Source organism: Vipera ursinii (assembly GCF_947247035.1).
Source record: "Vipera ursinii genome assembly, chromosome: 8".
Taxonomy (NCBI): Eukaryota; Metazoa; Chordata; class Lepidosauria; order Squamata; family Viperidae; genus Vipera; species Vipera ursinii.
Genome location: NC_139519.1, coordinates 6160012 through 6176261, shown reverse-complemented (window position 1 = coordinate 6176261; position 16250 = coordinate 6160012). Strand labels below are relative to the sequence as shown.

General features: G+C 45.4%; 1 protein-coding gene across 1 annotated transcript; it reads left to right on the top strand.

Moving 5' to 3' along the window:
- Nucleotides 1–5691: 5691 nt before the first annotated feature.
- On the top strand, nucleotides 5692–15399 carry LOC310644104 (B-cell linker protein-like; the record flags this gene model as incomplete). Its single annotated transcript, XM_083368876.1, has 8 exons — nucleotides 5692–5803; nucleotides 6100–6169; nucleotides 7432–7462; nucleotides 8768–8792; nucleotides 9330–9361; nucleotides 10556–10639; nucleotides 11753–11908; nucleotides 14855–15399. The coding sequence occupies 8 exons, from the start codon at nucleotides 5692–5694 to the stop codon at nucleotides 14969–14971; spliced, it is 627 nt and encodes a 208-aa protein (XP_083225002.1). The 3' UTR covers nucleotides 14972–15399.
- Nucleotides 15400–16250: the final 851 nt, after the last annotated feature.

The following is a 16250-nucleotide window of genomic DNA, read 5'->3' as shown; positions in this document are numbered from 1 at the left end:
TTGCAAGGTAGGACTAAATAATCCACGGAGGACCTCTGTGTAACCAGAGAAAGGGGTTCCATGGGTGGAGAAGGTGGGATAGGAGGAGGAGAAGAAGGAGAAGGGACAGCAGAGAAAAATGATGAGTGAGGAGGAGCAAATACTGTCTCAGATTATTTTTTTGTCCTTAGATGGTCCAAATTTGAGGCGCTCCTCTGTGCCGATCAGTTTGCATTCCAAGCCCTGCATGGTAAGAGACTTGTCAGAGTTTATGAAAATGATGATGATTAATTATCTATCACTCAACTACTATATTTTTCAACAGTGAAGCCAAAGGGCTGAATCCTACAACCTTGCACTGAATGATTTCATAGCCTCCTCCCCAAATCTGCTTTTATTCGTTGCATTGTACCAGTTGAGTATTCCTCTTTCCCCTATTCCTGAAACTATGAACTTTTTCATATAATTTGGGGTAACCCTTAACTTATGACCAGAACTGAGCTAAAAACATCTGTTGCTAAGTGAGACGGTTGTTAAGTGAGTTTTGGCCCATGTTATGGCTCTTCTTGCCACCGTTGTAAAATGAATTCAGCTGCAGTTGTTAAGTTAGTGACACGGCTGCTAAGCGAACCCGGCTTCCCCATTGACTTTGCTTGTCAGAAGGTTGCAAAACGGGGAATCACGTGGCCTCTGGGACACCACAACAGTCACAGGTACATGCCAGTTGCCAAGCCTCTGAATTTTGATCACGTGACCATGGGGAGGCTGCCACAGTCCTAAGGGTGAAAAACGGTCATAAGTAACTTCGAACAGTCACTAAATAAGTGGTTGTAACTTGAGGACTCTCTGTATATGCTGGTTGCCAAGTGGCCGAAATTTGATCGCGTGACCATGAGGATACTGAAATGGTCGTAAGTGTAAAAAATGCTCAGTCACTTTTTTCAGTGCCATTGTAACTTCAAACAGTCACTAAACAAACGGTTGTAAGTCGAGGACAAACTGTATGGGGAAACTAAAGTGATAATGCTAAATTGATGCTTTCAGCTTTTCGTCTGAAGTTCTCTTTGCAACCAAGATTTCAAGATTTACAACTGTAACAACTCAGGGAAGGCTAGAAGCAGAGGCAGGGAGATTTATGGGCCGAATGCAGATATTGCCCCTGAAATTCTAAGGTGTGAAGGTGAAGGAATAAACTATGAACATATTTTCTGTGGATATTTTGCTTATTCAAGCCAATGATTGGAAGGCAGAAAGCAAGCAAGCTGTGAAGTCCTTCAAATGAAACTCGATAACTTGCAAATGCAATCCCTGCGGCCAGCTTTTGCTTCTGCTCACATAATTTAAGCCAGGTTGCCTTGGCAACTTTTTAAGACCTGCAGACTGTAGACTTCAACTCCCCTGACTGGCTGGGGAATTCTGGGAGTTGAAGTCCACAGGTCTTAAAATTGCCAAGGTTGGACAGCCCTGATTTAAACAATTAAACAGGGTGTGTTGTTGTCCCCTTAGTACAGGGGTAAGCAACCTTGGCTCTTTTATGACTTGTGGATTTCAACTCCCAGAATTTCTGAGCCAGCTGGCCCAGGAATTCTGGGAGTTGAAGTCCATGAGTCATAAAAGAGCCAAGGTTGCCTACCCTGCTCTATACCGTTATGGACAAATGGCTGTCCAGTCTCTCCTGGAAAACATGGCTGGCTCAGGAATTCTGGGAGTTGAAGTCCACGAGTCATAAAAGAGCCAAGGTTGCCTACCCCTGCCTTAGTAGGAATAAGCTTCATTGATACTGTACATGTAGGATTGGACCATCGAAAGAGAAACTGATGTCTCTGCGCCTCACTGAGGCCTTGGCCCACAGCAACGGGTACCACCACATCTGGAAGAGCCTCTGGGCAGTTCTCTTGCTTGTCCTACCAAACTTCCCCTCTTATGCCTTACAGTTGCTCACAAAGCCCGGAGCTGAAGATAGTGGTGATGAAGGGAGAATCAACATCCAAGCCCTTGAGGAAGGTCAGAGGAAGGGGCTGCCTGTGGGACTATTGGAGGGATGGGCTTGTAGGGGAGGCAACTCTGTGATGGGAGGGCTTGCATCTTTTAAGGTGGCCTAATCTAGATTTCTAACCATTGCTTTTCTTTTGGCTAGGGAAAGACACAATGGTGTAGGCAGCAGGTTGGCTGGGCACCAAGAGAGCTTATGTAGGCATGTTGGGACCTTTGAGCATCATGTTGACCAGGGGTTTACAAACTTGGCAACTTTAAGACTTGTGGACTTCAATGCCCATAATTCCCCAGCCAGCAGGGGGAATTGAATTCTAGGAGTTGAAATCCACAAGTCTTAATGTTGCCAAGTCTGGAGACCCCTGTCGATGACAGTCTCTTTAAAGCACACTCCTCAAAGCACTAGAATTATTTTCAGAGAAGCCAGTTGTGTTCATACAGAATGTATCATCATTGGCTAACAAAACCATGATTTATCTAATTCAGCCAATGTGGAGGGCCTATACTGAACCATAAGCTGTCTTCATATAACACACTGGCTCTTCTGGGGCTGTTGCCTGGGTTTGGAGTTCCAGATGCTGACACTTTTCATAAGAGAAGAAAAACTCGAACACATTTGTAGGGAGGTTCATGGCTTTGGTGTCTATACCATGGACATGAATTTTTTTTGAGAATCCAGGGTGACATGGCTGGCCCTTTAGCAGCAGGGCTGGTCTGGGACTTGAGCCTGAGTCAAATGCATGAGTCAATCTTGACCTCCTTTTCTGAAGCACCCAATTTTCTTAGTAGTTCTGGAATAGATAACACCCAGCAAACTCTAGGGCCAAAGCCAAACTGTGCTACCCTCAAATGCTGATGGGGATATCCTGTACTTGCATCCTCTGTCCACTTTTAAAACCCCAGCCTCTCCCTCACCCAGGCAAAAGGAAGCTTTCAACACATTGTTTTCCTTTGATGCTAAAAATGTGTAAGTCATGTTCAGCAATCTGAAAGTGGTGCCATGCAGAAAGAGATGCCTCCATTACCGAATAGGTGCCAGTCTATCTGCTGAGACATGAGCCTCCAAGGTTGCCATCTCATTAAGATTTATCCAGTGCAGGTATCCAGATAAGTGGGGACTACAGTTCCCAGAAGTCTACACTCCTCCCTTCTCCAGCTAGCAGACCAAACTTACGTACCTACAGTAGATCTCCTAGTCTGATACCACACCAATTCTCTTAGCCTTCTAATGCCTCTTCCCATACATCTGGATAAATAACAGAACAAACAGAGTTGGAAGGGACCTTGACTTCTCCAAGGACTTGACCAATTTATGTCTGTGAGAAATGCTTCCCCTCCAGCTATCCAGCCCGCCAATTCTTTATCATCTCTTTATTTCAACAACCTTGTTTCTCACACTGGGTTCAGTTTTATTATGTCTAGCTGAACTCTCATGCACATCCCCCAATCCCCAGCATCATCTAACTCTAAAAGCGAAAGGAAGAAAATGGCTACATCTCCATTTGTTGTCAATGCAAAAACATCCAATGTTAGCAGCGTTGACGTGAGCTTTTTGATAGATCATTAATTTTGAGTGGGGGGAGAGCAGACTGGTGACCTGGAGATGAAGACACTTGCCTCCCACTTGAAGGGTTAAGAATTGAATCCTAGACATTGAGAGATGTTTCTCTCTCTGGGCGCAGAGAAAAAAAAAATCTGCTGTGAACTCTGCATAGGTGTCAGGAAGGGCATCTGGCCAGTAAATGCTCAACTCCATTCAGCTGCCCCGACTCCGCCTCAAATCAAAGGAAAGAGAAAAAAATAACTTCTGGGGGAAAGGAAATGACAGGAAATGTGAGAGAAGGACAAGACAGCACCATATACCTAGTATATTTCAATATGTTATAGATTCCACTTTTTTCCAGCTTCTGTTGAGCAGCTGAAGATTCTCCAATGCTGTGAAGGTTGGATAGCTTTTTTTTCTTCTTTACAGCACTGAAAAAGGGATTGATGAAGTCTCCTCAGCCTCCTTCTCTTCCGCCCTCAACTCGACGGGTGTCTTTGCCTGCCTCGGCCTTCTCTGGACATCCACTAAAAGTGGCCATAAACAACGGTATGTAGAAGTGTAGCAAAGTCTATTACTTGGTGATTGGCACCTTTGGAAATTTCCAGGATTTGGGACATATTAAACTTTTTTTTAATGAACTTTACTAAACCAACTAATTGCATTGGCAATTAAAAAGTTTTACTGCAATAAATGGTGACAACTTACCAGAAATTTGAAGAGAGAATTGGAGTTTGCTATTTTAACCATTTCCTAAATGTTATGCATCTTTTTAAATGTTATGTATCTTCCCTGTAACTTTAAGGTGAGTTTAATTTACCCCCAAAATTATTTGGGGTCCACTGGAATCCTTGACCGACATTCCAGTGTTGAAGATGCAACAAATCAGAAGGTGTTTTAGCATCCCTGGTTCTACTGTGTGGTCTAGCCCAGGCTTGTCCAATCTTGGCTACTTTAAGACCTGTGGACATCATCTCTCTGACAGTTCTTCATTTGGTGTTGTTCATTCTTATTCTTTGAACTTCTTTACAGATGTTTTCCTGGCTTCAAAAGATGACAAGGTAACGAAGTTTACATCAAATGGCAAATTCATTCTAGTTCATCTGGAACAGGGGTAGGTAACCTTGGCTCTTTTATGACTCGTGGACATGCTGGCTCAGGAATTCTGGGAGTTGAAGTCCACGAGTCATAAAAGAGCCAACGTTGCCTACCCCTGATCTGGAACATTCCAGTTATTGTTCTGTACTCCTACTCTAACACAACACAGTGCACCAGTTTCTACTAGGCTCAAAATTCTCTCTCCCTTTGCAGGATGAACCTCAAGATCAACCTATCTATCTGGAATGTGAGGCCAGCACAGGTGAAGCTCCTTCTTTTGGTGCCTTATCTTCTCCAACGTAGCACTTTTGGAGAGCTCAGTGGAGCCTCGTATGCTTTGGCTATGGATAAGTTACAAGCTATTCAGTGGAATATTTAATTAGTGATGCTACCTAGTTGGGTAATGAAATGTCTGCAAGAAAACCACCAAGCTCAGAGAGCACCAAGGACCCCTCATTTCAACCCTGATCTACGAATATTCTCATTTATTGTTAAAACAAAATCTGTGAGATTGTACTCCAATTTAATAACAATTTAGTAATTTTGCTGGCTCCGTATCACCACTACAGATCCCCATATAAATTTCCTAACAGTGAGAGTAATTAATCCATGGAACCACTTGCCTCTCAGACTTGTGGGTGCTCCATCACTGGAGGTTTTCCAAAAAAAAAATGAACATCCATTAGTCCGGGATGGTATAAGCCCGTGGTGGTGAACCTATGACACGCGTGCTACAGGTGGCACGCAGAGCCCTCTCTGTGGGTACGCGCACCGTTGCCCCAGTCCTAGGCCTTTGCTGGGTTTTATAAAACCTTTTTGCTTTAGGCCTCCGCTGCCATGTGCAAAAAAAAAGTTCAATCAATCAATCAATTTCAACTTCTTGCGGGGAATAAAAAGATCTCGCAAAGTTGGAATTGATTGACTGAACTTTTTAGTCTCAACCAGTCTACCATTACCACCACAGCCATGCCCAACCAATGGGCCACACCCACCCAATCGGCCATGCCCACCGGGCACCCAACGATACATAAGTGGGTTTTGGGTTGTAGTTTGGGCACTCGGTCTCTAAAAGGTTCGCCATGACTGGTATAAGCTCTCCTGCCATGGGCGGCGGATTGGATTGGAAGACTTCCAAGGTTCCTTCCGCTCCTATGGTTCTAAGTCTGAAGGCCTGGTCTGAAGGCCAAGAAGGTCAGAGCCAATCCAACCTGAGGGAGATGACGTCCAAAAGGGCAGGAACCACAGTAGAAAAGGCTCTCCTCCTGGATCCCATTAGATGACATTCGTCAGTGGACGGGACCTGTAATGTGCTGCTTCTGCTGGACCTGTGGGGCCAGGCAGATGTAATCAAGAAGAGGTATTTTTGTAAGTAAGCTGGCCCTTTACAAACTTAATTAGAGACAAGATGCTCCAGACTTGCTAAGAGTGGTCCTGTGCTTCTTGCAAGCCATCTGTGATGGCCTGATTTGTTTTTCATTTCTTACCAGGCATGGTGCCCTGCAAAGGGCCTTCTTCTCCAGCCTTGGAACCTCTAACCTGCCTCTTGAAACAAGCCAAGTGAGTATGATATATCCACGGAAGGTGGGCAGGAAAGATGGAGGTCTGTGTTTACCCATCAATGTTCCAGATTTGGTGGCCTGGAATTAAAGGCCTCGTGGTCTGGAAACTAGTTCTATTCTTGGATGAACCTAATCTCTACGGCACACAACAGTTGAAGGATTGGTTCGTTCTGATGCTGAAGGTTGAGAATTATCCTAACGTTCCATGCAGAAGTTTGGAAGCAACAGCTACTGCGTGTGGGTCATTCCTAGTTATGAGTAATTCGTCCAGAAATTCAGGAGTCTGTTGTGTGGACAATGATTTGGCAAGAATACAGGTAATTCTTGACTTACGACCACAGCTGAGTCCAAAATTTCTATTGCTAAGCAAGACAGTTGTTAAGTGAGTTTTGCCTCACTTTATGAGCTTTCTTGCCACAGTTGTTAAATGAATCACTACAGTTCAGTTCTGGAGTAATGTGGTTGTTAAGTGAATCTGGCTTCTTCTTTGCTTGTCAGAGAGTTGGGAAAGGTGATCACATGACTTGGAGACACTGCAACTGTCATAAATTTGAACCAATTCCAGGCATCCAAATTTTGTTCATGTGACGGTGGGGGTGCTGCAATGGTCATAAGTATGAAAGACAATCATACGTCACTTTTTTCAGTGCCATTATAACTTCCAACAGTCGCTAAATGAAGATTGTAAGTCAAGGACTACCTGTATTAAGGACAAGCATGCAGGTGAGGCAAGAGTTCAGACAGGGAATCAGGACCAAGGAGAGCTCCACGTAATGCTGGATTGGTGTCAGGTTGGATCCAAACATCTAATGACGTCAGAGTCCTTGCTTGTGGAAAGGCCTGCAGCAAATTATGGGTTAAACCAGTTTTTTTCAAACTTGGTAACTTTAACAACTTAGACTTCAATTCCCAGCATTCCCCAGCCACTATAGTCAATTGTTCTATATAAAGGGGGCTGACACACACATAGTGATCTTGCGTGGCAGGTGCTCAGAACATGTTAGCACCCTAGCGTGTTCTCAAATTTCTAAATGTGTCATCAACCTTTGATGTCTCTGGTGTAATGCATCATATAAGATCTATCTCTTACACATTATAGCAGTGATTCTCAACCTTAATAAATTTAAACCAGCACAGTGTGCTGGCTATGGAATTCTGGGAATTGAAGTCCACATATCTTAAAGTTGCCATGGTCAATAAATACTCATAGTATAGATTGATCCCTTGTAGCACAATCCTCTCTCTTTTCCTTTCTATTAGGTCCAAAATTTCTTCTTTGGGATCTCAGCAGGTGAGTGGATAAGCATGAGATAAGGACCAGTAAGGTAGGATTTGTGGGGAAAGACTAAAATGCCTGTGTTTTATGTTTTTAAACTACTTTTTATTTGTGTATTTATGGGATAGTTTGGTTGCAGAGTTTATATTACACCAAAGCAAGCTCAAGCTATCACCTAACACACCACCATTCTGCAGATAACATATTGGGAAGGAAAGCTTTGCCTAATTCAGCTTCTTGGAAGGAGCAGATAAAAGCATTAAAAAAACGTATATTGGGGCCTGCTAGGTGCTTACAACTCTTTCCTTGACCCCATTTAAAAAAAACATTCGCAAGACAAACAAGTTTGAATCACATGCATTTCGTGGCTCCAGTGTTCAAAAAGCTCCAATATTGGAGCACCCAGAACTTTTGATGGCAAATTGTTCCACTGGTTAATTGTCCTCACAGTTAGGAAGTATCTTCTTAATTCCAGGTTGCTTCTCTCTTTGATTAATTTCCATCCATTGTTTCTTGTCCTGCCCTCTGGTCCTTTGGAAAATAAATAGACCCCCCCCTTCTTGTGGCAGCCCCTCCACTACTGGAATACGGGTATCATGTCACCCTTAGTCCTTTTCTCTAGACTAGCCACGTCCAGTTCCTGCAACTGTTGTTCATAGGTTTTAGTCTCCAGGCCTTTGATCATCTTAGTTGCTCTTCTCTGCCAAAGAATGCCTTTGTTGTGATTCAGGGTCAGCCTGCGGGTTCGGCATTTGGGTCGGACGACTCAGAGGAGGAGGAGGGGGGTGTTGGAGAGGTTGCTGAGGGGGTTGGAGAGCTTGCTGATGAGAGCCCTCAGCCAGGCCCCTCCCACTTGGTCACCACGGAGACCCAGCTGTGTGAGCCTGACAGCATGGATGAAGATGACCCACAGCTGGCCTTGTTCAAGGACGCCCGACGCAGGAGGCAGTCAATCAGGAGTAAACAGAGGAAGGAAATGGGGCACCTCGGAAGGAGGCAGAGAGAAGCCACGCCCTGAACTGTATAAAAGGGGAATTCATGGGAGGGCTGGTTTGCTGAGGGCAACCGTTTGAATAGTTCCTGTTTCATGGTTCGTGTTTGCTCTCTTTGCTCTGTTTATGTTTTTATATTAATAAATTTGGCAGGCTTAGTTCCAGCCTCTTGCCTTCTTGTAAAAGGGGTTGTCCCTGCCTTATCTGCAGGGCCGGTAGCAGGCTGGTACAGAACAGCCTTGAGAATATCTCAGGCAGAGGAATGTCTTGAGTCATCCTAGTTGGAGGATAGGAAAATAACCATGTTCTCCATTCTTTCTCTTTCCAGCGCAGTCCAGAAGACAACACTGAGGGTAAATGGCCTATGGTTCTCCATGGGAGGGTGTGGGCACAACTAGCGGAGGAGAAAGATCAAAGCAAAAATCATACTTGTTACTACAAGGTCTGCCTTATCTGGGGAGCCTCTTCCACTTTTGCAGAATTGAAGAAATATCGCTTTCCAGATGGACTTTATTCCAATTGCCCTCTTGACATTAACTCATTTGTTTTGAAAATCCACGACCTCCGGTTGGCCTGTAATAGTATGGGGGAATGGCCTGGGGAGATGGGAGGAAGATCAGACTAGGAGCCATCAGATAAGAGGCAGCTGAGCCCACAGAAGGAAGGAGGCGTGGCAAATGTCTCAGAAGAGACCCTGCGTAGATTCCTGGGCTGTGTAGGTGAAGGGGGAGAGATGTATTTTCAGTCAGGAAACCTTACAATAAAGATGGAGGTGGTACACCTGGGTACGCTTCTAGTGTGGACTACCTTCAATGCACTGGCATTGAAACGTTGTGGATTTTTGACCTCTGCAGAACCCATGAAATGCTGTTTTTATTTTTATTTTTCAGGTAGGTGTCTCAAAACTGATAACCTTCCAGAGGTGAGCATATAAATGTTTGGCTGGGTTACTGTTACCTTGATTGTAGGGAATGTTAGAAAGTTGAACTTCTCTACTCTCTGGATGGTCAAACATAACAGAAGGAGGGAGGTAGCATAGCTGGCTGAGGAATTCTGGGAGTTGAAGTCTAATACTAACGTTGCCAAGATTGAGAAACACTTGTGGAGAGACATCACTGCAGAGTATGGATGGGCTGGCTTCAGATTTGGTGGGTCTGGATGCAGTCCAGGACAGCCAACTGCTACTCTCCAACTCTTTGATTATTGTGCAGTTTTGGACCTCCCTTGCCAAGGATCCATCTAAGAAAGACTAATTGTCTATATTAATGGAACAGCAGGACTGGATTGTGACATTTTTTTATTTATTAGTTAGATTTTTAAGGGACCATTTCTCCATCTAAGCAGGAAATGTGGTCTCCCTCCTGCATTTTCACCAACAACAGTCCTGCCAGACCAGGGGGGTGGGGGAGAGACAGAGAGGTACAGAGAAGGAAGGAAAGAAGGAAAGAAGGAAAGGAAGGAGGGAAGGGAGGGAGGGAGGGAGGAAGGAAGGAGAAAAGAAAAAAAAAGAAAAAAAAGCCATCACGAGAGCTTCTGGTGACCTTAAACTTGGGTCTTCCTGATTCTGAACCAGCAACACCACTACAACACTACACCAGCTCTTATTATGCTGTTGTCAGTCTTGACAAAACAGAGACTCGGAAATTCTTGTGGATCTGCTGCAAACCACCCCAATCTCTAGCAATCCATTCAGATCAGCCTCTTGCCTCGAGTTGTTAAATAAGCAAAAGGTTTGTGTCTTCCAGTAGATGCTGCTGCTTATTAAGTTGTATTAAGATTTGGAAGGACCCGAGTGGGCTTTACTCGATGCATTTCACAAATGCAGGGAGAGAGCATAGACCTCCCACTTGCACTGGGCACCCTCCAAGGGCAAAGAGTGAGATACAGCGTGGTTGGTTGCTGGGTGCCCACGTACAACATTATCCGGTGCTTTCTTCTGTGATCCTCACTCCTGGATCAAAATCTGAATCCCATGGATTGGGACTGCGGTGAAGTTGGAAAGTGATGGGGCGTAGCAGAAGTGTCCGTTTGGTTCTTAGGAAAGGAGAGGAACCCCTCATTCCTTGGCCATACCCTTCAATTGATCACTTTCACCGGCTCTGTTATGTTTCTGCAGGATCCCGATATGAAAAACGCGGCATGGTATGCAGGCAGTTGTGACCGGCGTACAGCTGAAGCAGCTCTCCTCCAGTTTAACAAGGTAGCATGGCCCTGTTTCCTGGTTTTTATAAATTCCAATCTCCAGTTTGTACAGTCAGAGCTCCGGGGTTGCGTTTTGTCCACCCTGGCTGGGAAAGCCCAACACAATGTAATCCCAACACGTTGCAAGCCTGTCTGTAACCCTGTCTGTAATCCCAACCTCTTCTCTCCCCTGGAGAAGTCCTGCTCTGCACACAGAAAGATCTCAAAGGGTTGGCCTGGGAAGTTCTCCATTGGGCACTTAATCCAGAAATGCCTCTTGCTTTCTATAAGTCCACAAGAGAGAGAGGAGAAAATTCATTTGGATTCAGAATGATAGTGTTTCAGTAGGTGATTAGGGGACTGGAAGCTAAAACATGAAGAACAGTTCTGGGAACCGGACATGTCTAGTTTAACAAAGAAAAGGATTAGGGGTGACATGATACCAGTCTTCCAGTATTTGAGGGGCTGCCACTAAGAAGAGGGGGGCAGCCTATTCTCCAAAACACCTGAAGACAGGACAAGATGCAATGGATGGAAAATAATCAAGGAGAGAACCAAACTAGAACCAAGGAGAAATTTCCTGACAGAACAATTAATGAATAGTTCAGCTTGCCTCCAGAAGTTGTGGGTGCTCCACAGTGGTGGGATTCAGCCAGTTCGCACCAGTTCAGTAGAACCAGTAGCTAAATTTTGTTGAGTTTGGAGAACCGGCTAAACCCATGCTGCTTCTGGAAGTCTGTTCTAGGCCACGGAGGCCTGGAGGTTGTCTCCCAGGCCTAGAACGGTCCACCAGAAGTGCATGGATGTCACTTCCAGAAGTCTGCTCTAGGCCTGATGGAGGCCTCCCAGGCCTAGAACGGCCTGCCAGAAGTGCATTGATGTCACTTCTGGAAGTCCATTCTAGGCCTCGGAGGCCCAGGCCTGCATCCACACAGAGAACCGGATGTTCGTGTATTTGAATCCCACCACTGGTGCTCCATCACTGGAGAGTTTTAAGAAGAGACTGGACAGCCATTTGACTGGGGTGTTAGAGGGTCCCCTGCTTGAGGGGTGGGTTGGACTAGAAGGCCTCCAAGGTCTCTTCCAATTCTGTTACTCTTGTCAGCCTCTGCTTCCCTCCTCTTTCTTGCAGAACAGTGCCTTCATGGTACGGCAGAGTTCTAACCGTTCTCCCAGGCAGCCCTTCACCTTGGTGGTTTTTTACAAGAATCATATCTATAATGTTCCTATCCACTACCAGGAGAGCAGCTGTCAGTTTGCCCTTGGCAAGGACGGCAAGAGCCGTGAGGTGAGTTGAGGGAAGGTTGGATCCCCACAAGACTCTGCTACACAGGTAGTTCTCAATTTACAATCATTCGCTTAGTGAACAACTCTTAAGTTAGAACAGCCCTGAAAAAAATGACATGACTTTTTTCACACTTATGACAGTTGCAGCATTCCAGTGGTCATGTGATCATAATTTGGATGCTTGGCAACTGGCATGACAGTTGCAGTGTCCTGGGCTCGTGGGATCACCTGTTGGGACCTTCTGGCAAGCAAAATCAACAGGAAGCCAGATGCACTTAACAACTATGTTGCAAACCTAACAACTGCAGTAATTCAACTGTAGCAAGAAAGATCCTAAAATGGGGCAAAACTTATTTAACAACTGTCTTGCTTAGCAACAGAAATTTTGAACTGAGTTGTTGTCCTAAGTCAAGGACTATCTATATTTCCTATACTCAAGCTGAATGAAAGATTCTATCTTCTGATATGGCTGTCTTGGTGGCCACAAAGCACTGTTACCCGTAGTGGTGCAGTAGTTAGAATGCAGTATTGCAGGCTAACTCTGCCCACAGTCTGGAGTTCGATCCTGACCGGCTCAAGATTGATTCATCCTTCCATACTTCCCAGTTCAGTAAAATGGGAACCCAGATTGCAAGGGGCAAGATGCTGACTCTGTAAACCGCTTAGAGCAGGAGTCTCCAAGCTTTCTGGGTTGGTGGCCTGGTGGGAGAGGGAGGGGCAGGCAGCTTACACGCACATGCACAAACATGAATATGCGCACACAAACAGGCCACAAGTATGCACACCACGCAAATGGGGCTGCAAATATGTGTGCGAGGCTCCCAGTGATGCTGGTGCCTGTGTGACGCTTGTGGCACCGCTGCCTCCAGGCTTGCAGCGATGTTACCACTGGCACGAGGATCATGCCACCACCCTGCATGAGACTCAGACCGTGGCCTGCGGCGATGCCACCACTGGTGCAAAGATTGTGCTGCCACCCTGTGCAAAGCTCGCACTGTGGCCTGCCTGCTGCCTGCCTCTTGCAGCGCTGCTGCCACCTACACAAGATTCGTGGCAATGCTGCCACCTGCGTATGGCGCACTGCCGCCCATCTGCCACTTGCAGTGCTTCCACCACCCGTGCAAGGTTTGTGGCAATGCTTGTGTGATACTAGCGGCACTGCCACTGCCCACACAACACTCGTGGCAATGGTGGCATGAGGGGGAATGAGCACACACACACGCCCATGTACTGCCCAACTACTCATCCAGCTCAGTGGCCAAGAGGCCACGTCCCAGTAGTGGGCCAAGGCCCATAGGTTGGGGACCTCTGGCTTAGAGAGGGTTGTAAAGCATTATGAAGAGGTATATCAGTCTAAGTGCTATTGCTATTACTATTAGCATCTGGTTAGAAGCTGCTTGGCATAGACAACCCTGGAAGAGCACCATGAGTTATGTTGTATGTGTTAGTTACCCTCAACTTTTCTCAGCAACATCACAATTCTTGTGACATCACCTTGGCTTGGCAGACAATCTGGTAAAATCATGTAGATCATGGGTAATTTTGGTAATGGAGAAAAGCGGCGGGGGGGAGGGTTAACATTTTTAATTGACAGATTATGGCCTGGATCGCTCATGGCAGTAAGCCGTGCTTTGTTTAATTAGGATTGGTTGCCTAAGGCACAGTTAACAGGCTCCAGACAACATGCTAAACTATGAGCCATTTTGCAAGCCCAACTGGCTCAGCCAATCCCCCTCCCCCATCCCCAAGGACGTGTAGCAATTTGGGCCTGGGACTTGCCCTGGAGAGGTGGTGGTCTTGGAGGTAGGCGCTTTATTTCAGCCCTATCTACCCCCTAGGATCCTTGGGGTGAGGATAACTTGAAGGAAGGGGTACAGGAGTGTCCAGTGTTGGCAACTTGTAAGAACTTGTGGACTTCAACTCCCAGAATTCCCCAGCCAGCCTTGCTGGCTGGGGAATTCTGGGAGTTGAAGTCCACAAGTCTTAAAGTTGCAAGGTTTGACAACACCGGTGTACATCTCAAAGGGTAATCAACATCTAGCAATTGCAAACAATGGAATATACTCTTAGTTATGCAGCCGTGCGGGTTGTGATGGGAGCATCCCGATACTCCCATATTACACCCCTCCTGCATGGGCTGCATTGGTTGCCGGTTGTCCTCCGGGTGAGGTTCAAGGTGCTGGTTCTTACCTATAAAGCCCTACATGGCTTAGGCCCGGGATACTTGCAGGACTGTCTGCTGTCGGGAACGACTTCCCTCCGCCCTGTGCGCTCACACAGAGAAGGCCTCCTCAGGGTGCCGTCGGCCAGACAGTGTCCGCTGGCGACCCCCAGGGGGAGGGCCTTCTCTGTTGGGGCGCCTGCCCTTTGGAATCAGCTCCCCCGAGAACTTCGGATGGCCCCAGATCTCCGGTCCTTTCGTCGCGACGTATCTTTTCCAACTGGCTGACCTGGACTGAGGATGGGGGTTTTTAATATTGTTTTAATTTTATTGGTTTTAGTAATTAATTATAGGCCTTTGTAATTTAATTCTTTTTTAATATTTGTATTACCGCTTTTTATAGCTGTTTTATTGTTGTGAGCCACCCTGAGTCCTTCGGGAGATAGGGCGGCATATAAGTCAAATAAATAAATAAATAAATAAATAAATAAATAAATAAATAAATAAATAAATAAATAAATAAATAAATATAGGATTGGATGTGGGGGAGACATCCAAACATAACAGGGCAGATTTGCTGCATTTGAAGTACGGCAAGCAAACTAATGTTCATTGAAAGGGAACACTGTGGAGTGCCTGGACCCCAAAGTCGGAACTCAGCATTTTCAACAGCCCTCACCCCACCTTTGCCCCACAACTTTCCCCGATTTACAGAAACCCAGATTCAAAAGTAGGGAAAGGAGTGTATTGGGGAGACCAGATGTTGATCTCTCTTTCCTTCTCCAGCTGTTTGACAGTGTTTCCAGTATCATCCAGAAGTACTCAGAGCGCCCCCTGGTGCTGATTGACGGCAGCACTTTTGCCAAGGAGCAAACTTGTCTCTTGTTCCCTGTGACGCCGTGAAGATTGATTGGCCAGCTGCACAGAGTGGATTCCAGTTTCACCTAGGTGTTCCGGGCATGGGTTTTGATGCCCATCTGGTGCAAGGAGAAATCATTAAAAATTCAGCGTGGCATCCTGCATTATCTCATTCACAGCCTGCTTTTCAACACCTTTCCAGAGGCAGAAGAACATTGGTTTGCAAAATTCTGGGCTTGATCTACCGTATTATTGTTGTTGTTGTTGTTGTAATATAAAATTATAGCACCAATAGTAATAGGCGCCTTGGGTGCAATCCCAGAACAACTGGAGCACCACTTGAACGCCACTGGCATTGACAAATTCGCCATTAGTCAATTGCAAAAGGCGGCCTTACTAGGAACTGCTTCCATCCTGCAACAGTATCTATAATACCATCAAACATCCACATCTGCCTATCCCAGGTCCTTGGTAAGGACTCGATAGGTAGACAAAAATGCCAAATCCAGTCTGAACATCTGACTGACTGTGCGATGATCAATAATAATAATAATAATAATAATAATAATAATAATAATAATAATAATAATAACAACAACAACAAATAATTTACTTTAGGGATGGAAATAGACTGGCCTTTAAAAAGGATCCCTGCTTCAAGCATCCCTGTTGTACCTTGTACAGTAATAACAATAATCATTCTCTGTTGTTTTTTATAACCTTGCAATTAATAATAAACAGGTAGTCCTTGACTTAACAGCAGTTCATTTAGTGACCGACATTACAAGAGCACTGAAGAAGTAACTGTTTTTTACACTTATGATCATTGCAGCATCCCCATGTATACATAATCAAAATTCAGCTGCTTGGCATCTGGCTCATATTTATGACGGTTGCAGCATCCTGGGGGGGGGTGTCATGTGATCCCCTTTTGTGACCTTCTGACAAGCAAAGTCAATGGGGGAAGCCAGATTCACTTAATAACCGTGTTGCTAACTTAACAACTGCAGCGACTCACTTAACAACTGTGGCAAGACAGGTCGCAAAATGGGGCAAAACTCACCTAACAAATGTCTCAGCAGCAGAAATGTTGGCCTCAGTTGTGATCGTAAGTCGAGGACTATCTGTACGGTGTGCTGTATGTGAAATCTCCAACCGATTTATATGCCATTTGGAAATGAAAGAAACTCACGGCCAGAATTCAGGGATGGTGCTAATGCTTGAAGCACAGCCAGAAAAAAAATAAGAACGAAATTAAATAGGCAGGCTTGAAACTGCTCCAAAGATGACCCAAGGAGTAATTTTTGATGCAGAATAAACATTG